General features: G+C 44.4%; 1 protein-coding gene across 1 annotated transcript in view; it reads left to right on the top strand.

The window, feature by feature from the left end:
* Nucleotides 1–18,182, top strand: part of LOC120065322 (SLIT-ROBO Rho GTPase-activating protein 3-like) — a 64,604-nt gene extending 46,422 nt beyond the window's left edge. Inside the window, exons 13-21 of the mRNA XM_039016225.1 lie at nucleotides 870–930; nucleotides 1,244–1,321; nucleotides 1,805–1,939; nucleotides 2,427–2,532; nucleotides 10,412–10,639; nucleotides 10,879–11,133; nucleotides 14,759–14,926; nucleotides 15,174–15,474; nucleotides 16,339–18,182. Coding sequence (XP_038872153.1) covers nucleotides 870–930; nucleotides 1,244–1,321; nucleotides 1,805–1,939; nucleotides 2,427–2,532; nucleotides 10,412–10,639; nucleotides 10,879–11,133; nucleotides 14,759–14,926; nucleotides 15,174–15,474; nucleotides 16,339–16,842 — 1,836 coding nt within the window. The 3' untranslated portion in view covers nucleotides 16,843–18,182. The remainder of the gene's footprint in view (nucleotides 1–869; nucleotides 931–1,243; nucleotides 1,322–1,804; nucleotides 1,940–2,426; nucleotides 2,533–10,411; nucleotides 10,640–10,878; nucleotides 11,134–14,758; nucleotides 14,927–15,173; nucleotides 15,475–16,338) is intronic.
* Nucleotides 18,183–23,186: the final 5,004 nt, after the last annotated feature.

Below are 23,186 nucleotides of genomic sequence, written 5' to 3'. Positions count from 1 at the left end.
CTTGTGAGGAAACAGGGTATCAGAAGAACACCACAATCACTGATGCGGACCATATGTGCTTGCTCATTCAGAGAGTTGAAAGTCTCTCAGTTAATGTTTAAATTATGTAAATGGTCTTATGAAATGGTTATATGATAATGTCCTTATCTTTGGTCATTATTCATGCAATTAGTTGGTTAATAACACAATCATATTGTATCTCTATGGTAGTTGCCATGATTATACATTATTCATCCTGTGTACCTAGACAGATTATTCATGCTTTGTGCTTTGTTCACACTCATAACCTGTTGAGTCACCTTAGTCACCTTACCTCTCCCTCCCTATCCCTCTCAATCCCTCCCTCTCCATCCCTCCCTCTCCCTCTCCCTCTCCCTCCCTCTCCATCCCTCCCTCTCCCTCCCTCTCAAACCCTCCCTCTCCCTCCCTCTCAAACCCTCCCTCTCCCTCCCTCTCAAACCCTCCCTCTCCCTCCCTCTCAAACCCTCCCTCTTCTCTTCCTCCCTCTCCCTCTCAATCCCTCTCTCTCTTCCTCCCTCTCCCTCTGTCTGTCTGTCTGTCTGTCTGTCTGTCTGTCTGTCTGTCTGTCTGTCTGTCTGTCTGTCTGTCTGTCTGTCTCTCTGTCTGTCTCTCTGTCTCTCTGTCTGTCTCTCTCTCTGTCTCTCTGTCTCTCTGTCTCTCTGTCTCTCTGTCTCTCTGTCTCTCTGTCTCTCTCTCTCTCTGTCTCTCTGTCTCTCTGTCTCTCTGTCTCTCTGTCTCTCTGTCTCTCTGTCTCTCTCTCTCTCTGTCTCTCTCTCTCTGTCTCTCTCTCTCTGTCTCTCTCTCTCTGTCTCTCTCTCTCTGTCTCTCTCTCTCTGTCTCTCTGTTAGGACTCAGGGCAGGCTATACCAGTGGTGGTTGAGAGCTGTGTCCGCTACATCAATCTATACGGTAAGAGGAACACAGGAATTAATTGATAGATACTGTATATAGTCCATGTAGTTGAATATACTACTGTATAGCCTCCATTTTGGATCTCTGATGTAGTTTCTCATATTGGAATATTGAAACTACCATGTAGTGGACAGACAGAATATGTTTCTGATGTTTGGGCTGTGGATATACTACACTCAAGTTTCAGTTTAGTGTGTGTGTGTGTGTGTGTGTCCGTGTCTGTGTGTCTCTGTATGCGTTCCTGCCTGCGTGTGTGTTTGCCAGATATGTTTCCATCTTAATGCTGACTTGGGGTGCTCTGCTCCAACAGGCCTTCAGCAGCAAGGCATATTCAGGATTCCCGGCTCCCAGGTCGAAGTCAACGATATAAAAAATTCATTTGAGAGAGGTCGGTCCCAGCGAGGCCCCAGCACGGCTGCCACAGACCTTCGCTCTAGGACTGTAAAGTGCAGACAGATACATAGAGAGCACATTGGCCATGTATGACACTGTCATGGACAAGCTATTTGAGATGTACAGCAGCAGTACATACCACATTCTTAACAGGAATGCTATAGTTGGATAAAAATATTGTAGTGACAAACGTACAAATATATCTTCATTATTTTGTCGGCTAACTAATATGTTTATAGAGAAGGCTTAGGCAAATGTTTTCCTAATGACTAGTTAATGAGGTGTTATATTGTATTAAATGACAGCTGACTGTGTTCTTACAAGCTTACACAGTTTACAAAGGAGATGTACATTCACAGTTTTACAGATGTACTTTTTCAGCATGACTTGGGTTATATAGATTCAACAAGATTAAAGCAGTGTGACTGGATGATTGATAGCTTGTGTGACTCTGTACCATATCATGTGATGCCCCTAGGTGAGGACCCATTGGTCAACGACCAGAGTGACCATGACATCATGGCGGTGGCGGGAGTTCTGAAGCTGTACTTCAGGGGGCTGGAGAACCCACTCTTCCCCAAGGAACACTTCCTCGACCTCATGTCTACCATCAGTAAGTACTACTAATGTACTATGACCTCATAGCAACCATCAAACTACTGTACTCCACTGGGGCGAATGCAGGATTTAGATCAGGGTGGGCAAACGTTTTGGCTCAAGGGCCAGATCGGGATTTTAAAATTCAACAGAGGGCTGTCCAGATTTTTTAAAGGACTGATTCGTCTGTCAAAATCTATTTGCGTGCCAGAAAAAGGGCAGTTATTGTAAAATATACAGGTCCATTATCATTTCTACATGCTTTCTATTTGGTTGTAGATGTTCAAGAGTGGCCTGGAGAGTTTTCTAACCCCCAACAAAATGTGTTTTACTTAAACCTCTGTAGTTTGCCCACTCATGGTTTAGATAGTAATTGACTTAATAATTGATTGGATTTATATAGTAAATATGTTTACTATCGTAAAGTAGATATACATTTCATATTGTATACATCGAAATGATTGTATCCCTCTGTCTCTCTCCCCCCTTTCTCTGTCTCTCAGAACTAGACTCTGGTGCAGAGAGAGCTCATCACCTTCAGCAGATCGTTGTAACTCTTTCTCACCCCGTCATCATCGTCATGAGATATCTGTTTGCATTCCTCAACCAGTAAGTATATATAATTCAGTAAGTCTATATATCAATCAGTAAGTCTAAACATCAAGCAGTACGTCTGTACATCAAGCAGTACGTCTGTACATCAAGCAGTACGTCTGTACATCAAGCAGTCAGTCGTAATAACAACATGTTATGTGTTTATGGAGAAACCCAATAATGAAGATAGTGTTCAGAGGTGGCTCATCTAGGGAGGAAGAGGAAGGTAGTTCTCTTCATTAAATGAGGAAAAATGAAGACAAAACATATTAAACATTTTCAGTCGTTGGTTCTACATTGTAAAAAGTATGTGTTTATGAACAAACCTAATATGTGTATAAATACTGTATTATGGAAAGTCGTTTGAGTATAAAAAAATGTTTTACAGTTTTTTTTATGGCTTTGGTACTATTTTCACTGGTATGAGTTAACATTTCACAACTCTTAGTACAAACCTCAAAACAGATCATCAAAAAGGCTGTTTTTTCTCAACTTTAATCACATTTTCAATTGACTAAGTACAACTAACAAAATCACACAGTAACTTTTTCAACAAACCTAATCAGTGTTCCATCTAGAAATACCTTTAATATAAAGTATACTTTTAATATTTGTAAAGTATAAACATCTACATTTTATATATATGTGACATTTGATAACCACACATAATGACTAATCATTATTGCTAATTTTATATAGTGGTAACCACAATTGGTCATCATATAAAAGGGGGGGTGAGAACACTTGCAATTTCTTTCAACATGGAGTAGGATAGACAGCAAGGGAGAGGAAGAAATGAAAGTGCTCATAGACAGGGAGCCTGTCAGAGAGGTGGGCATGGGACCCATCAAAGATGTCAGAGAGGTGGGCATGGGACCCATCAAAGATGTCAGAGAGGTGGGCATGGGACCCATCAAAGATGTCAGAGAGGTGGGCATGGGACCCATCAAAGATGTCAGAGAGGTGGGCATGGGACCCATCAAAGATGTCAGAGAGGTGGGCATGGGACCCATCAAAGATGTCAGAGAGGTGGGCATGGGACCCATCAAAGATGTCAGAGAGGTGGGCATGGGACCCATCAAAGATGTCAGAGAGGTGGGCATGGGACCCATCAAAGATGTCAGAGAGGTGGGCATGGGACCCATCAAAGATGTCAGAGAGGTGGGCATGGGACCCATCAAAGATGTCAGAGAGGTGGGCATGGGACCCATCAAAGATGTCAGAGAGGTGGGCATGGGACCCATCAAAGATGTCAGCGAGGTGGGCATGGGCCCCATCAAAGATGTCAGAGAGGTGGGCATGGGACCCATCAAAGATGTCAGCGAGGTGGGCATCAAGGTGGGCCCCATCAAAAAGGTGGACATCAGAGTAAGGGAGGCTATTGTGTCTAATGAAGTCCGGACCATCTTCGTTGACCATGTGGTAATGGAAGCCTTACCATTTAAAACATATATATATATATATATACGTATATACACTGCTCAAAAAATAAAGATCCTAGATCTGAATGAATGAAATATTCTTATTAAATACTTTTTTCTTTACATAGTTGAATGTGCTGACAACAAAATCACACAAAAATTATCAATTGAAATCAAATTTATCAACCCATGGAGGTCTGGATTTGGAGTCACACTCAAAATTAAAGTGGAAAACCACACTACAGGCTGATCCAACTTTGATGTAATGTCCTTAAAACAAGTCAAAATGAGGCTCAGTAGTGTGTGTGGCCTCCACGTGCCTGTATGACCTCCCTACAACGCCTGGGCATGCTCCTGATGAGGTGGCGGATGGTCTCCTCAGGGATCTCCTCCCAGACCTGGACTAAAGCATCCGCCAACTCCTGGACAGTCTGTGGTGCAACGTGGCGTTGGTGGATGGAGCGAGACATGATGTCCCAGATGTGCTCAATTGGATTCAGGTCTGGGGAACGGGCGGGCCAGTCCATAGCATCAATGCCTTCCTCTTGCAGGAACTGCTGACACACTCCAGCCACATGAGGTCTAACATTGTCTTGCATTAGGAGGAACCCAGGGCCAACCGCACCAGCATATGGTCTCACAAGGGGTCTGAGGATCTCATCTCGGTACCTAATGGCAGTCAGGCTACCTCTGGCGAGCACATGGAGGGCTGTGCGGCCCCCCAAAGAAATGCCACCCCACACCATGACTGACCCACCGCCAAACCGGTCATGCTGGAGAATGTTGCAGGCAGCAGAACGTTCTCCACGGCGTCTCCAGACTCTGTCACGTCTGTCACATGTGCTCAGTGTGAACCTGCTTTCATCTGTGAAGAGCACAGGGCGCCAGTGGCGAATTTGCCAATCTTGGTGTTCTCTGGCAAATGCCAAACGTCCTGCACGGTGTTGGGCTGTAAGCACAACCCCTACCTGTGGACGTCGGGCCCTCATACCACCCTCATGGAGTCTGTTTCTGACCGTTTGAGCAGGCACATGCACATTTGTGGCCTGCTGGAGGTCATTTTGCAGGGCTCTGGCAGTGCTCCTCCTGCTCCTCCTTGCACAAAGGCGGAGGTAGCTGTCCTGCTGCTGGGTTGTTGCCCTCCTACGGCCTCCTGCACGTCTCCTGATGTACTGGCCTGTCTCCTGGTAGCGCCTCCATGCTCTGGACACTATGCTGACAGACACAGCAAACCTTCTTGCCACAGCTCGCATTGATGTGCCATCCTGGATGAGCTGCACTACCTGAGCCACTTGTGTGGGTTGTAGACTCCGTCTCATGCTACCACTAGAGTGAAAGCACCGCCAGCATTCAAAAGTGACCAAAACATCAGCCAGGAAGCATAGGAACTGAGAAGTGGTCTGTGGTCACCACCTGCAGAACCACTCCTTTATTGGGGGTGTCTTGCTAATTGCCTCTAATTTCCACCTGTTGTCTATTCCATTTGCACAACAGCATGTGAAATTTATTGTCAATCAGTGTTGCTTCCTAAGTGGACAGTTTGATTTCACAGAAGTGTGATTGACTTGGAGTTACATTGTGTTGTTTAAGTGTTCCCTTTATTTTTTTGAGCAGTGTATTTTACCTTTATTTAACCAGGTAGGCTAGTTGAGAACAAGTTCTCATTTACAACTGTGACCTGGCCAAGATAAAGCAAAGCAGTGCGACACAAACAACAACACAGAGTTGCACATGGAATAAACAAACATACAGTCAATAATACAATATAAAAAGTCAATATACAATATGTGCAAATGAGGTAAGATAAGGGAGGTAAGGCAATAAATACGCCATAGTGGCGAAATAATTACAATATAGCAATTAAACACTGGAGTGATAGATGTGCAGAAGATGAGTGTACAAGTACAGATACTGGGGTGCAAAGGAGCAAAATAAATAAAATAGATAACAGTATGGGGATGAGGTAGTTGGATGGGCTAATTACAGGTGGGCTATGTACAGGTGCAGTGATTTATGAGCTGCTTTGACAGCTGGTGCTTAAAGCTAGTAAGGGAGATGTGAGTCTCCAGCTTCAGTGATTTTTGCAGTTCGTTCCAGTCATTGGCAGCAGAGAACTGGAAGGAAAGGCGGCCAAAGGAGGAGTTGGCTTTGGGGGTGACCAGTGAAATATACCTGCTGGAGCGCGTGCTACGGGTGGGTGCTGATATGGTGAACAGTGAGCTGAGATAAGGTGGGGCTTTACCTAGCAAAGACTTATAGATGACCTGGTGCTAGTGGGTTTGGTGATGAAAATGAAGCGAGGGCTAGCCAACGAAATCATACAGGTCACAATGGTGGGTTGTATATGGGGCGTTGGTGGCAAAACGGATGGCACTGTGATAGACTGCATCCAGTTTGCTGAGTAGAGTGTTGGAGGCTATTTTGTAAATGACATCGCCGAAGTCAAGGATCGGTAGGATAGTCAGTTTTACGAGAGTATGTTTGGCAGCATGAGTGAAGGATGCTTTGTTGCGAAATAGGAAGCTGATTCTAGATTTAATTTTGGATTGGAGATGTTTAATGGGAGTTTGGAAGGAGAGTTTACAGTCTAACCAGACACCTAGGTATTTGTAGTTGTCCACATATTCTAAGTCAGAACTGTACAGAGTGGTGATGCTGGGCGGGCAGGCAGGTGTGGGCAGCGATCTGTTGAAGAGCATGCAATTAGTTGTACTTGCATTTAAGAGCAGTAGGAGGCCACGGAAGGTTAGTTAACACAGTGTCCAAAGAAAGGCCCGAAATATACAGAATGGTGTCGTCTGCGTTGGATCAGAGAATCACCAGCAGCAAGAGCAATATCATTGATGTATACAGAGAAAAGAGTCAGCCCGAGGATTGAACCCTGTGGTACCCCCATAGAGACTGCCAGAGGTCCGGACAACAGGCCCTCCAATTTGACACACTGAACTCTATCTGAGAAGTAGTTGGTGAACCAGGCGAGGCAGTCATTTGAGAAACCAAGGCTGTTGAGTCTGCCGATAAGAATGTTGATTGACAGAGTCGAAAGCCTTGGCCAGGTCGATGAATACAGCTGGTCGAATCCCACCGTACCTGATCTGTTTGTTAACTTGGACTTTACAGTGTCCCAGAGCTTTTTGGAGTTTGTGCTACAGGATGCAAATTGAATGGGGCATGCTTATTTAAGATTGTGAGGAAAGCACTTTTAAAGAATAACCAGGCATCCTCTACTGACGGAATGAGGTCAATATCCTTCCAGGATACCCGGGCCAGGTCGATTTGAAAGGCCTGCTCTCTGAAGTGTTTTAGGGAGCGTTTGACAGTGATGAGCGGTGGTCGTTTGACCGCAGACCCGTAGCGGATGCAGGCAATGAGGCATTGATCGCTGAGATCCTGGTTGAAGACAGCAGAGGTGTATTTGGAGGGCAGGTTGGTTAAGATGATATCTATGAGGGTGCCCGTGTTTACGGATTTGGGGTTGTACCTGGTAGGTTCATTGATATTGAGGGCATCAAGCTTAGATTGTAGGATGGCCGGGGTGTTAAGGTGGTCCCAGTTTAGGTCACCTAACAGCACGAGCTCTGAAGAAATATCAAATCAAATTAAATCAAATCAAATTAATTTATATAGCCCTTCGTACATCAGCTGATATCTCAAAGTGCTGTACAGAAACCCAGCCTAAAACCCCAAACAGCAAGCAATGCAGGTGTAGAAGCACGGTGGCTAGGAAAAACTCCCTAGAAAGGCCAAAACCTAGGAAGAAACCTAGAGTGGAACCAGGGGGGTGGCCAGTCCTCTTCTGGCTGTGCCGGGTGGAGATTATAACAGAACATGGCCAAGATGTTCAAATGTTCATAAATGACCAGCATGGTCAAATAATAATATGGTGGCAATTAATTCACATATGGGTTCCAGGGCACAGCTGGGTGCAGATGGTGGTCTATAGCAAGCGGCAACTGTGAGAGACTTGTTTCTGGAAAGGTGGATTTTTAGAAGTAGGAGCTCAAATTGTTTGGGCACAGACAAGGATAGTAAGACAGAGCTTTGCAGGCTATCTCTGCAGTAGATTGCAACTCCGCCCCCTTTGGCAGTTCTATCTGGTCGGAAAATGTTATATTAGGGATGGAAATTTCAGGGTTTTTGGTGGTCTTCCTAAGCCAGGATTCAGACACAGCTAGGACATCCGGGTTGGCAGAGTGTGCTAAGGCAGTGAATAAAACAAACTTAGGGAGGAGGCTTCTAATGTTAACATGCATGAAACCAAGGCTTTTACGGTTACAGAAGTCAACAAATGAAAGCGCCTGGGGAATGGGAGTGGAGCTAGGCACTGCATTGCCTGGATTAACCTCTACATCACCAGAGGAACAGGGGAGGAGTAGGATAAGGGTACGGCTAATGGCTATAAGAACTGGTCGTCTAGTACGTTCAGGAAAAGAGAGTAAAAGGAGAAGGTTTCTGGGAATAGGTTCAAGGCATAATGTACAGACAAAGTTATGGTAGGATATGAATACAGTGGAGGTAAACCTATGCACTAAGTGACGATGAGAGAGATATTGTCTCTTGAAACATAATTTAAACCAGGTGAGGTCACCGCATGTGTGGGAGGTGGAATTAAAGGGTTAACTAAGCTATATTGAGCAGGGCTAGAGGCTCTACAGTGAAATAAGGCAATAATTACTTACCAAAACAGCATTGGACAAGGCATATTGACATTAGGGAGAGGCATGTGTAGCCGAGTAATCATAGGGGTCTAGTGAGTGGCTCGGGCCGGCGACACGGCGATTCAGGCAGCTAGCGGGCCGGGGCAAGCAGTAGGGCCTTAAAGGGACGTCGCGGAAGAAAGTCTGTTGTAGCCCCCTCGTGCTGTTACGTCTGCAGACCAGTCGTCGTGAATCAGCAGAGCTTCGTGTGGTAAAGAGGGTCTAGGCCAATTGGCAGAAAAGGTATAGTAGCCAAAGAATTTGTCCGATTAAGCTAACAGTCCGATATGCTCTAGACAGATAGCGGGCCTCGGCTAGCAGGCTAGCAGATGGGCATTCACGGGACGTCGCGACGGAGGAGCTTGTTGATAAACCCCCCTCGGGCGAATTACGTCGATAGTCCAGTCGTGAAGGGTCGGTGGGGTCCAGGTCAATTAGCAAAATAGGTATTTTAGCCAAAGGAGTGGCTGATGGACCTCTTCGGCTACCCGGGAGAAGGGCCTAGCAAGGCTAGCTCCAGGCTAATTGGTTCTTGCTTCGGGACAGAGACGTTAGCCAGGAGTGGCCACTCGAATAGCAGCTAGCTAGCTGCGATGATCCAGGTGAAAAGGTTCAGAGCTTGCGGTAGGAATCCGGAGATATGGAGAAGAAAAATAAGTCTGATTTGCTCATCGGAAAATGGATGACCATCTAAGTGCCTTGACAACGTGGGGGAAACATCTCCATGGTTGCAGCTATCTCTGAAGATGGTCTGGTAAGACGTAGGCCATTACTTGGATCCTACAACGCTACACACCTCATTGTGTTTCGCAATGAAATTGAGCAGACCGGCATGTCAAGGTGAATGTCATTGCGTGGGACAATGTCAGGTTCCACCATGCAGAGTTGATTCAGACCAATGTCAATGCAGACCAATGTCAAGCTTGGATTCGCCATGCCAAAGGGTTTTTCCCATGGTGTATGAATAATGAGGATATTCACTGTGATGTTGATATTCAATTTATATTGAAATGCTCAAGACAGGCTTGATGCAAATTAATGGGTACTAAATGTTTTATTTTCATTCATTTAAATTGTTTCATTTAATTTCTTACATTTGATTACAGACACCTACAGTATGAAATTATATATGAAAAATACAAAAAACATTTGCACTAATGAATGACTGTAGAGGACGTCTGGATAGATGTTATTTTGTTGGGTAATACATGTAATTTAGATGTTTATATTACAAACACACATTTCACTGTTCCCCAGGCGCCGAAGATGTGGATATTGATTAAGGCAGCCCTCCGCACCTCTCAGATTCCGAGGGGTTGGGTTAAATGTGGAAGACACATTTCAGTTGAATGCATTCAGTTGTACAACTGACTAGGTATCCACTTTCCCCTTATATTTCTGTAGCTCTCAAAATCCATATATAGTAGACAAACAAGTACAAAATCTCTAGGTTTACCAAACGGTTAAGTGATTAACCGTTAAGCGCAGTTGGATTAAGTGATGGTCAAATGTATTTAAACAAATGAGAAGAGAATCATATGAAAAGTAATGTAAGCATTGCATTGTGAAAGGCAGTGACTTTATATGAAAGGTATTTCTAGATGAAACACTGATTTAGGTTTGGTGAAAAAGTTACTGCGTGGTTTTGTGTGTTCTACCTAGTCAAATGAAAATGTGCATAAAGAAAAAAATCTGCCTTTTGAGTTTTGAACTAAAAGTTGTGAAATTGTACCAAAGTGATAAAAGAAAACTGTAATTCCCCATGTTTCTCTCCAGTCTATCCCAGTACAGTGATGAGAACATGATGGATCCCTATAACCTGGCTACCTGCTTCGGCCCGACTCTGATGCCCATACCTGATGGACACGATCCTGTGGCATGTCAGACACACGTTAATGAGGTCATCAAGACCATCATCATCCACAACGAGGTCATCTTCCCGAGCCACCGTGAGCTGGATGGACCGGTCTATGAGAAGTGCATGGCTGGAGGAGAGGAGTACTGGTTAGTGATGTTATAGTATACTGGGCCTTGGTTCTGCTTGGATGGGAGAGAAGATGGAGATTAACCAATGTAGAGAAGGGGGTTAGAGGACTGGATCCAGTTCTGTGTTTCAAATGACTTCTCCCTCTTGTTGGGCTAGTTTAGTCCAAAGCACTATACTATGTCCTTCTTTATCATCTGAATCTATCAATCAATGTTTGTATCTATCTCCAATATATTATTGTCTCTACACCATTTAGTGACAGTCCCCAGAGTGGGCCAGGTGCCATTGATGAAGTGGACAACGGTACAGGACCTCACACCAGTGATGATGAACTGGAGCAGATTGAGGCCATCGCTAAGTATGACTATGTGGGGCGTACTCCCAGAGAGCTTTCCTTTAAGAAGGGGGCATCACTGCTGCTGTACCTGAGAGCGTCTGATGACTGGTGGGAGGGACGACACAACGGAGTGGACGGACTCATCCCACATCAGTACATTGTGGTTCAGGATATGTAAGTACAATATTTCTGTGTAACTGCTCAAATGCGACATGCCTGTGTTTAGGATAAGCACTTCTATTGTAATCGTCAGTAGACGAGAGACGGACTGTACACCCCGACCATGGGGCCTCCAGGTTATGTGAGTCCATGTCAATAACAGTGAATTGATATGTCAATAGTCAATAATAGTGAACTGTGCCCAAAGTGCATTAGTCTGATACTGTGTCAATGCATCAGTTGGCATACAGTAAACACCAGACAGTATGTTATTGTATCAATTATGCAGTTAGCATTTATAAGCACCAAGCACTTCAAAGCAAATAAATCCCCAATTAGTAATTAAACGAGATGTCCTCTCCTCAGTCTCCTGAATCAACACTTCCTCATGACAAGGATGGAACATTAAGGTCACTCTGTAACTGGTCATATATCCTTCCGGAACCCTACCTGACAGCCAATCACCATCCATCACTGTGGAGATGGGAGAATTAAACCCTAATTAGGGAAAAGACAGGATGCGTCCCAAATTGCACCCTATACCCTTTATAGTTCACTACTTTTGTTTAGAGCTCGTGCACTAGTCAAAAGTAGTGCACTATAAAGGTAATAGTGTGTAATTTGGGATGCAGGCACACTCATCTCCAACTGATCCTGGTGACCTAAACTAGAATATGCTTAACACCTCGGCCGTCCTACAATCTAAGCTAGATGCCCTCAATCTGATACAAATTATCATGGAACCTACCAGGTACAACCCGAAATCCGTAAACACGGGCACCCTCATAGATATCATCCTAACCAACCTGCCCTTTAAATACACCTCTGCCTGCGTCTGGAATGGGTCTGCAGTTAAACGACCACCCCTCATAACTGTCAAACGCTCCCTAAAACACTTCAGCGAGCAGGCCTTTCTAATCGACCTGGCCCGGGTAACCTGGAAGGATATTGACCTCATTCCGTCAGTAGAGGATGCCTGGTTATTCTTTAAAAGTGCTTCCCTCACCATCTTAAATAAGCATGCCCCGTTCAAAAGAATTTGAACCAGGAACAGATATAGCCCCTGGTTTACTCCAGACCTGACAAAAACATCCTGTGGCGTACTGCATTAGCATCGAATAGCCCCCGCGATATGCAACTTTTCAGAGAGGTTAGGAACAAATATACACAGGCAGTTAGGAAAGCAAAGGCTAGCTTTTTCAAACAGAAATGTGCATCCTGTAGCACAAACTCCCAAAAGTTCTGGGACACTGTAAAGTCAATAAAGAATAAGAGCACCTCCTCCCAGGTGTCCACTGCACTGAGGCTAGGAAACACTGTCACCACTGATAAATCTACGATAATCGAGAATTTCAATGAGCATTTTTCTACGGCTGGCCATGCTTTCCACCTGGCTACCCCTGCCCTGGTCACAGCAACTTGCCCAAGCCTCCCCCATTTCTCCTTCACCCAAATCCAGTGAGCTGATGTTCTGAAAGAGCTGCAAAATCTGGACCCCTACAAAGCAGCTGGGCTAGACAATCTGGACCCTCTTTCTAAAATTATCCGCCGCAATTGTTGCAACCCCTATTTACTAGCCTGTTCAACCTCTCTTTCGTATGGTCTGAGATTCCTAAAGATTGGAAAGCTGCCGCGGTCATCTCCCTCTTCAAAGGGGAGACACTCTAGACCCAAACTGTTAAAGACCTATATCTATCCTACCCTGCCTTTTATAAAGTCTTCGAAAGAAAAGTTAACAAACAGATCACCAACCATTTCGAATCCCACCGTACCTTCTCCGCTATGCAATCTGGTTTCCGAGCTGGTCATGGGTGCACCTCAGCCACGCTCAAGGTCCTAAACGATATCATAACCGCCATCGATTAGAGACAGTACTGTGCAGCTGTATTCATCGACCTGGCCAAGGCTTTCGACTCTGTCAGTCACCGCATTCTTATTGGCAGACTCAACAGCCTTGGTTTCCCAAATGACTGCCTCGCCTGGTTCACCAACTACTTCTCAGATAGAGTTCAGTGTGTCAAATCGGAGGGCGTGTGGTCCGGACCTCTGGCAGTCTCTATGGGGGTGTCACAGGGTTCATTACTCGGGCCGACTCTTTTCTCTGTATATATCAGTGATGTCGCTCTTGCTGCTGGTGATTCTCTGATCCAACGCAGACGACACCATTCTGTATATTTCGGGCCCTTCTTTGGACACTGTGTTAACTAACCTCCAGACGAGCTTCAATGCCATACAACACTCCTTCCGTGGCCTCCAACTGCTCTTAAATGCAAGTAAAACTAAATTGCGTGCTCTTCAACCGATCGCTGCCCGCACCCACCCGTCCGTCTAGCATCACCACTCTGGACGGTTCTGACTTAGAATATGTGGACAACTACAAATACCTAGGTGTCTGGTTAGACTGTAAACTCTCCTTCCAGACTCACATTAAGCATCTCCAATTCAACATTAAATCTAGAATCGGCTTCTGATTTCGCAACAAAGCATCCTTCACTCATGCTGCCAAAGATACCCTTGTAAAACTGACTATCCTACCGATCCTTGACTTCAGCGATGTCATTTACAAAATAGCCTCCAACACTCTACTCAGCAAATTGGATGTAGTCTATCACAGTGCCATCCGTTTTGTCACCAAAGCCCCATATACTACCCACCACTGCGACCTGTATGCTCTCGTTGGCTGGCCCTCACTTCATATTCATCGCCAAACCCACTGGCTCCAGGTCATCTATAAGTCTTTGCTAGGTAAAGCCCCACCTTATCTCAGCTCACTGGTCACCATAGCAGCACCCACCCGTAGCACGCGCTCCAGCAGGTATATTTCACTGGTCACCCCCAAAGCCAACTCCTCCTTTGGCCGCCTTTCCTTCCAGTTCTCTGCTGCGAATGATTGGAACGAATTGCAAAAATCACTGAAGCTGGAGACTTATATCTCCCTCACTAACTTTAAGCATCAGCTGTCAGAACAGCTTACCGATCATTGCACCTGTATATAGCCCATCTGTAAATAGCTCACCCAACTAACTCATCCCCATATTTGTTTTTTGTTTTTTTGCACCCCAGTATCTCTATTTGCAGATTCATCTTCTGCACATTTATCACTCCAGTGTTTATTTGCTAAATTGTAATTATTTCGCCACTATGGCCTATTTATTGCCTTGCCTCCCTAATCTTACTACTTTTTCACACACTGTATATAGATTTTTCTATTGTGTTATTGACTGTATGTTTGTTTATCCCATGTGTAACTCTGTGTTTTTTGTGTTGCACTGCTTTGCTCTGTCTTGGCCAGGTCGCAGTTGAGAACTTGTTCTCAACTAGCCTACCTGGTTAAATAAAGGTGAAATAAATAAAAAATCAGGGGCCCGGGGAAACCAAGAAACCGGGGAATGAGTGCTGTACTTGTTAATAATAACTTGAAGAGGTCCAACATCTGGCAGCAGGTGATGAGTTAGATTTTGTTTCCGAAGGATTGTTTGTTGACATAATAATTTCGGATCATCTCTGGTGTAAGGGTATCCAGATGATTTGCAGTGACTCGTTAATGAAATTGTATAATTGTTTATGCATTTGGCCAGCATACAAAGAACTAATGAATAAACCCCCCGTCTGCTCTCTTAACATTAACTCATTAACTCAGGGACGATGCGTTCTCAGACAATCTGAGTTGGAAGGCTGAGAGTGAGGCCAGTAGTGGACCCCACCAGGAGGACCGAGACCGATCCTCATCCAAGAACCATGACCGCAGCTCCCCCTGCGAACACAGACAACATACCCCTGAACACCACTATGGAGATGCTCTTGAAAGGTGGCTACACATTGACTTTGTGATGATTCATGCTCACAGTTCACAGAATCTGAAGAAATGCAGGTTAACACAGGTTTTCTAGACACATGCAGGATGAGATGTTTTCCTCCATGAAGATGCTACAAAATAATGGTTAATTTAATGTAGTTGTATTGAATGAGCTAGATTTTATTTCTGCACCATGCCTTCTCTCTGTCCTTGATGCTGTCTTGAGAGTCTGTCTGCTCTCTGTGTTGTGGCCTTTCAGGGTGAGGGTTCGTTCAGACGGTGCTGTTATCCCTCACCACAGGAGCACCGCCGACACCGAGAGCCCCACCCGAGGTATGGATACGCCCCCTAGGGTCATGCCACGCCCCTGCAGCCCTCACAAGATGGCTGTCAGCAGGGGCCGCATGGACAGTCCAGAGAAACGCCATCTCAGCACGTTCAGCAACACAGGAAGTATCAACCATCCAGATAGAAAGTGCTTCCGTGATGGCCCCGCCCTCAGACCCTCCCCCGGCTCCACCCGCCACGGTAGCCTTGGCGACCAGAAATCACTGGCAGAGGTGAGAGTCTATGAAGTAAAGAAATAACAAAACACACACCCGGCCTAATGGTGGGGTGCTGACTAACAGAAAATAAACTAACCAATTTAAAAAAGAAGGTTCCACACTCATCTCTCGTTGCTTGTGGATTTATTTAACAAACGTTTTGGCAAAAGAGCAATTATCAGGGTATACAGAGGTGAGAATCTAATCACTGCAATAAAGACTTAACGATTATCAAAGCAATTGATTCAGTGGGTGAAGTCAGGCAAGACCAAACTTCCCTTGTTATTCTTAATATAACTATTTCCTGCCAGTCCAGCCATGCTTGGAGTTGTGCAGTCGAAGAATGAGGATATTCTCCTGTCTGTTGTTCAGAGAGATGGCGAGACAGGCAGACAGACAGAAAAGACCGACAGACAGAGGGAGAAATATTTCCAGTATAGTTTATGGATCCCAGCCAGTACTCAGAGGGACAAAGTCAGGCAGCAGTGGGAAGGACATCTGAGAGAGATGCCCACATTGCCCTCTGTCTCTCATCTCCTAATTACTGTTCAGTCTGTTAGCTGCTGCTAGCTCCACATTTAAATATGGCTCCCTTTGTGTGCTTCATTAGAGAGAGAATATTGGAACCATTTGTGAAGTGTTCATTTGTCCATTTGTCCCTGCTTTCAAGAAGAAACAGTTTGTTTTTTATTGGGAGGACTTGGTATGTCAGTATTTTGTTTGAGGATGAACAATAAGAGCAGATGTTTGAATGGGCCATTCTTTTTTCTATAGGTGTGTGTGTGTGTGCGAATTGTCATCGTCTACTACCATGGACAGCCAAGATGGAGTGTGTTGCAGGATGGATTAATATCAGTGGTGAAACTGTGTTTATTACAGGACATAGAGAAGACCATGAACACCGCCCTGCATGAGCTGTCTGAGCTGGAGCGGCAGAACGTGGCCAAGCATGCCCCCGACGTGGTCCTGGACACCTTGGAGCCCCTGAAGCAGCAGCACCTCTCCTCCTGTGGGTCCAGACCCCCCTCTGAGCCCCCTGGCAGCCCCCTCCACACCAACACCATGGCCATCCGGGACCCTGACGCCGCCCTGCGCCGTAGCAGCAGTTCCTCGTCCTCCGAGACCATGAGCACCTTCAAACCGGCCCTGACTGCACGGAGGCCTAGCGCCCCCCTCAGGCCGCCTCCGGTCAGACCGCTCCGGCCTGCTCCCATCCACCTGGGACATGGCCAGGGACAGGGGCAGCACAGGTCTAGTAGTTCCAGCTCCTCAGGCCTGGGTAGTCCAGCATCTATCACCCCCACAGACAGGGTGTTCCCCAAGGCTCCGTCCCCGTCCCCCTCCACTTCCTCCTCGTCCTCAGACAAACAGGGTCACATGTAGCCTGGCTAAGCAGGCTGCTGCAGTTACAGAAAGAGCCCAGGAACTATTGAGACAGCTGACTGAGCAGGCTGCAGCACACAGCCACAGGTCAGGATAGGTATACAGTAGTAAGAATGGAGTAAGCTGCAGCCATAGCCCTGTATAGGAGCTATAGTAGGAACTGACTGGACAGGGCACAATCTGATCACAGCCACAGCCCAAGAGATACAGTACAGAAGGAAGTGATTCCGCAGAGCACCGACTGACTGCTCATAATCAGCATCTTCTTCATTTCCTTCTGGAAGTGACAACTGACACATGGAGACCTTGTCTCTGTGGGAACAATATTGACCATTAACTAGTAGGAGGTTGGATTCAACATGTAGGATGAAGGCTGATTAATTGGTTTATTGACAGCTGAACGTCCACCAGTATTAACTGTCTGCTTGTCGATTTGAGATTATGAATCACTCAGAAGAAACATGAACTGTACTATGATAATCATTATAAAGGATGTTTCTACTCCCTCCATGTGGCACAGAACAAGGGATGCACTGGATAACGCTTTGTTTACTGTTATAGCCATCTGTGGTTGTAGCCTGCTAGTTTGTCTGAATAACAAACCATCTCAAACAGAAGTTTGGTGTTTTTGAGCTGGTAGTCTAAGACTAGCGCCTTCTTCGTCTGCAGATAGGACGACTTAATACAATCTCTTGATCTGTCTCTCTCTCGCTCTCTCTTTCTCTTTCTGTCTCACTCTCTCTCTCTATCTCTCTTCCCCAGATTAGCCGTGGTACCTCAAGAAAAGAGCAAACACCTTGTCATGACTCGACCCAGTCTACTAAAGATGCACTGATCTGGTCTGGTCATTTTCTATGAGCCTGTACTAGTTGATCCTGCATACTGTGTGTGTGTGTATGTGTATATATATATATATATATATATATTCATATTCATACAGTTACGTGTTTGAAGACATAGGAGAATCAATGTGTAACAGGGTTAGTTGTGCTGTTACATGTGGACTGAATCTCTTACTTGGTGAACTAGATTGGATTCTCATTTCAGGCCCATTGTGTGTAACCACAGGTTTCTTATAGTCCTCCTTTGGAGTTATACAGTATGTAGATGGGCTTGCTTGCTTGGTGGTATGTGTTCCTGTATGTATTATATGAGGGATTATTATTCAGCAAAACACATGTTTAAAGTGTTATAGATATGTTTTGAGTGGAAAATAATATGCATAACGTTGAAAACTACCTGTATGTATGCATAACATGGTATGCTAGAAACAGGATATATATTATCATTAACCTTGCAAAGGCAGTAACAGAACAAGATAATAAATGTGGGGAATCTGTATCCGAAATGCCCTTTTGGTACTCTTTTGTTGAAATTCTAACACACTGACACTTAGTGGTGAAATGTAGCACGTATATCTGTCTTAACAGAACAGCAGAGTCCAATTGGTAAATGGTTTTGTTGCTCCTCTTAGTGGTAAAGATAGAAAAAACACTTGGTGTTTTTCCACCATAGTAATTTGAGGCATTTGCATTGTCCCATGTCTCATTATCTGTCACAAGGTGGCGACTGTGTTACACTAAGATTTTATTCCAGCTAAATCGCAGAACAACTAAAAACCTGACGTGTCAGTACTTCCCACAAATCTAAAAGCATTGGATTGGTGGAGGTGTTGGCTAGTGGGAGTTTCCACCATATATCTTATACCAGTCATTTCCTTTCAAATAATTTACATTTTTTTCATCAAGCAGACACTCTTATCCAGAGTCAGTGAAGGGAAGTGAACAAGTGCACACTTTGAGAGGAAGAAGAGATAATTGGGACGTAGTCCTAATCTTACTGTAGATTCATCAACTTGAGAAATTTGTATTGGACTATTATACCATAACAAATCATACACTTGAACAGCAATGTATTTCCTGAGTTTGAAAGCAAGTCAAATAATGTTTACATACTGTACGTAGGCTAGTGATGACATCATATCCTCTTTGGTTCACTTATTCCTGTCACGCCTGCTCCGGCTCTTCCCTCGAGCGCCAGGCTCCCTAGCATAATGCACTCCTGCCACCATCATTACGCACACCTGCCTTCCCCCGTCACACGCATCAGAGATTATTGGACTCACCTGGACTCAATCACCTCTGTCATTACCTCCCCTATATCTGTCTGTTCCCCCGCTCTGCTCCCCGCTTCAGCATTGATTTTCTTATGTCCTTGTATACCTGTGTGCTGATGCTGTTCCTGTCTTGTTCCATGTCTTTTCCGATGAAATGTTTGACGCCCCGTACCTGCTTCTCATCTCCGGGAACGGTCCTTACAATTCCAGATCATTTCTCCCTATGAAGTGGTCGAAGCAGGCACGTTAAAGTGGATGACTTTCCATGTGGAGGTCAATGCCCTTAAAAAAGTGCTGACAATATCTAAATGTATCTACCAACTACTCAGACATTCAAAGAACCCAATTAAAAGGGCTTAACGTGAAGTTGGGGGATGAAAGGAAACCATTTTGGAGATTGTTACACACTCTGAAATTAAATACCCCATATTTCCATACTAATTTACCATAAAAAAGCAATCCGAGGCATTTAATTTGTCCTTCAGCGTCCTGATCAAAGTAATACTGTGGTTGTGCTTTTGGGCTTTTGTCTTGTTCCTCTTCTTGTGCTGCGCTATGGTTCCTCGCACCACTCAAAGGGAGTCTGGCCTGGTGTAATCACTTTATGTATGTATGGTCACAGAGATGATTGTGAGGAACCAATCAGATTATGTCCTAGCCAGAGGAAAGGCCAGTGTGTGTGACAGCTGTAAGGCGCAGGCCATCCACCCAGAGAGACTAAGACCGAGCCGTCACCCAGGTAGTATAGAACCAGGCTGTTCCAACAGGCTGTGTGTGGCTCTTACAGTTCAAAGGACTTAGCTAATTGATGAGGGGGTATGATAGGTCAAGGCACAATCGATATGCCAAGTGCAACGTCGAGGCTTTGGGTCTAAGCCACGTACTGTTTAAGTGTTGTGTTCTCAAGCATGTCTTGTTATCCGGCCCACTGTTAACCCGTTAGTCACGTTGTAACACTGACATGGCATCAGTGATTAAGGTCTTTCTTTGAAAATAGAATTTCTCACATGCTTTTTGGCATTTACTAGGTTCTTAGAATTAGAAATGTTGCCATGGAAATTACAGCCAGAGCAAGAAAGGAAATCTCTACTACAGTTATGGGGAGGTAAGATGGGGTTGGGAAAGGTCAGGGGAGAGGGGAGGAGGACAGAGAAGAGGTGGGGTGTATAAAGAACAGAGGAGTAGAGTTAGGATGAGGCTCATCCCATACGACAAATAGTGAACGTCATCTATGCAAAGTGGTTTTTGTTCCCCACTTCTATCATTCTGATCCTTTTATTGTTGTTTTTCTAACTTCATTTGAGTCCAGAAAATGAAAACAATCACATGTATCTGATCAGTGAAATCTCCCATAACCTGGCATCAGATTAACGTTTCTTGAAACTGAGATCCGCATTTGGTGAAACAGCTCCACTGTTCACCCCAGGCGCATTTGTTCTTGTTTTTGTTCTGTTAATGAAACGGGGCAGAGGAGCATCCTGCATCATGGTAAAACAGAAATCATAGAACATACTCTGCTGTTTTATTGTGCAATGTTCTCCTAGGGGAAAAAACGGTGTTCGTTGTTTGAAAAAAGCATATTTGTTCTTGTAATATTGCAAATGTACGTGGCAATTTCACCACTACAGATTACAGCTTTCATTTAATTGAATTCAATCTGCCTGAGGCACTCTAGGGGGAGACAGTGGTCCAGACCTATCTCTAACACGGTCATCTAAACTAAGCGAACACAGACACAGGCTCATATGCTGACACTCACCTCTATTTGCCTGCATGTATTAATAGGTTAATGAACAGATTGTCATCATTCCTCCAGATAGGAATGCTCTCTGCCTCCTCCTCCTGAAGAGGAACTGATTATTAAGATCCAAACTGTAGAGTTGGAGGAAACATAAAAGCTCTACACTTCATACAATAGACACAATGTTTGACTACAATTCAATTGTTGTGGATTTTCCATACTGCTCTTTAGAAGTGTGTTTGATTTGCACAGCAGTGTGTGGAGGGAGATAACATCAGACCTGGGTTTCACATTTGTTATTTTATTTAACATTTATTTAACTAGGCAAGTCAGTTAAGAACACATTCTTATTTACAATGACGGCCTAGGAACAGTGGGTTAACTGCCTTGTTCAGGAGCAGAACAACAGATTTGTACCTTGTCAGCTCAGGGGTTTGATATAGCAACCTTTTGGTTACTGGCCCAATGCTCTAACCACTAGGCTACCTACAGCCAAATACTTCAACAATCATTTCAAATGCTTTATCTTTTTTTATTTGTTTTATTTCACCTTTATTTAACCAGGTAGGCCAGTTGAGAACAAATTCACATTTACAACTACGACCTGGCCAAGATAAAGCAAAGCAGTGTGACAAAAACAACAACACAGAGTTACACATGGAATAAACAAACGTACAGTCAATAACACAATAGAACATCTGTATACTGTGTGTGGAAAGGCAATAAATAGGCCATAGTGGCAAAGTAATTACAATTTAGCAATTAACGCTGGAGTGATATATGTGCAGATGTGGATGTGCAAGTAGAAATACTGCTGTGCAAAAGAGTAGAAAAAACAAAAAAACAAATATGGGGATGAGGTAGGTAGTTGGTTGGATGGGCTATTTTACAGATGGACTGTGTACACCTGCAGCGATCAGTAAGCTGCTCTGCCAGCCGATGCTTGAAGTTAGTGAGGGAGATATAAGTCTTCAACTTCAGTGATTTTTGCATTTCGTTCCAGTCATTGGCAGCAGAGAACTGGAAGGAAAGCCGGCCAAAGGAGGTGTTGGCTTTGGGGATGATCAGTGAAATATACCTGCTGGAGCGCGTGCTACTGGTGGGTGTTGCTATGGGCTTGTCTGGCTTAATAAACCAATAGAAAAGTCCCCAAACTGCAAACCCTGCCCATTTGGCACTTCAGGCAGACTCAAGCGAATGCTCAAAGTATTTAAAATAATTTTCAAGTATTTGAGCCCAGGTCTGGTTGACACTCAATTTAGGAATCACTAATACTGTTGCCTGTGCCCGATTACTTCTCAGCCAGGTTGTGTGGTGGCAGGTCACGCCATGGGATTTAAGATTTCTAAATAAAGTGTAAACTAAAATCCTTCCATCTGGACACTGCTTTGCAAATCCAACATACACACTTCTGAAGGTTTGGTGCAGGAAAATAACCTTGAATGTCTTGAATCCCATGCCACTTTAAATGATAATAAAGAGATTCATCATGTTCTTTCTTGGTTTGAAACAGTCCTAGAGGGATGGGGGCTTGAAATCGATTTTGCAACCATGTTTTGACAACACATGGTGGACATAACCATGTGAATGACTGCTAGAGACAGAGCCGCCATTTTTCATATTTTAAGTGGATAAAAGTTCCAAGGATTACTTCTCGATGGACGACTCCATATTTCTTCTCAGATTGTTTTAGTGAATATCAAATCTCTGATGTGTTTAATTGAATTGTGGTCCCGTCCCCGTGAGCTACTCATGTTGTTCTACTGTTTTCAAAGCACAAAGATCAGTAGATGTTTGATAGATATTGAGAATTCTATTTTTCTTGTTTCAGCAGAACCACAAGATGTCATATTTTGTTCCCATCTACAACATTCTTCTCTAGAAAGTTAATATTCTATTTGATGATAGACCCAAGTACTAGGGGACAAACCTCAGGACATTATTAGCAGCACACTGTGAAAAGCCAGTTACGGCTTTACGATCTTCTGTGGATTGTAGTTGGGGGGAAAAAGCAGCGATACATCACATTCTCTGCCCCTTCTAAAGCTCCAGTATTTTCACCCTTTCACATCTTGATAAGGTTTGTCCTCTGTGCCCTCCCTACTACACGGTCCTAGGGCTGTTTGGCTCCAGTGGCCTCGCTGTTTGCTAATATGAGTTAGTACTGTCTTCATCCTCCTTCTCCTCTTCCTCTTTTCCTCTTCTTCCTCATCTCCCCCTCTTCCTATCTTTCTCTTCCTCCTCCTTGTCCTCCTCTTTCATCCCTCCACTTCCTCCTCCACTTATTAGAAAGGTCAACACATGGCACTTTTACATGTAATTAATTGATAAGGACCTTATTAACGCAGGTCTGGCAGGCAGCAGTAAACGTCAAACTTCTTCATGCAGTATTGACTTATTACACTGAATTAATATGACCATTAGATCTGAGAGTTGTCAGGACTCAGGAGTATTCCACTACACCCGCAATAACATCTGCTAAATATG

Source organism: Salvelinus namaycush, chromosome 20, assembly GCF_016432855.1.
Source record: "Salvelinus namaycush isolate Seneca chromosome 20, SaNama_1.0, whole genome shotgun sequence".
Lineage (NCBI taxonomy): Eukaryota > Metazoa > Chordata > Actinopteri > Salmoniformes > Salmonidae > Salvelinus > Salvelinus namaycush.
The sequence above is the reverse complement of the archived record's forward strand: the minus strand, read 5'-3'. Positions and strand labels throughout refer to the sequence as shown.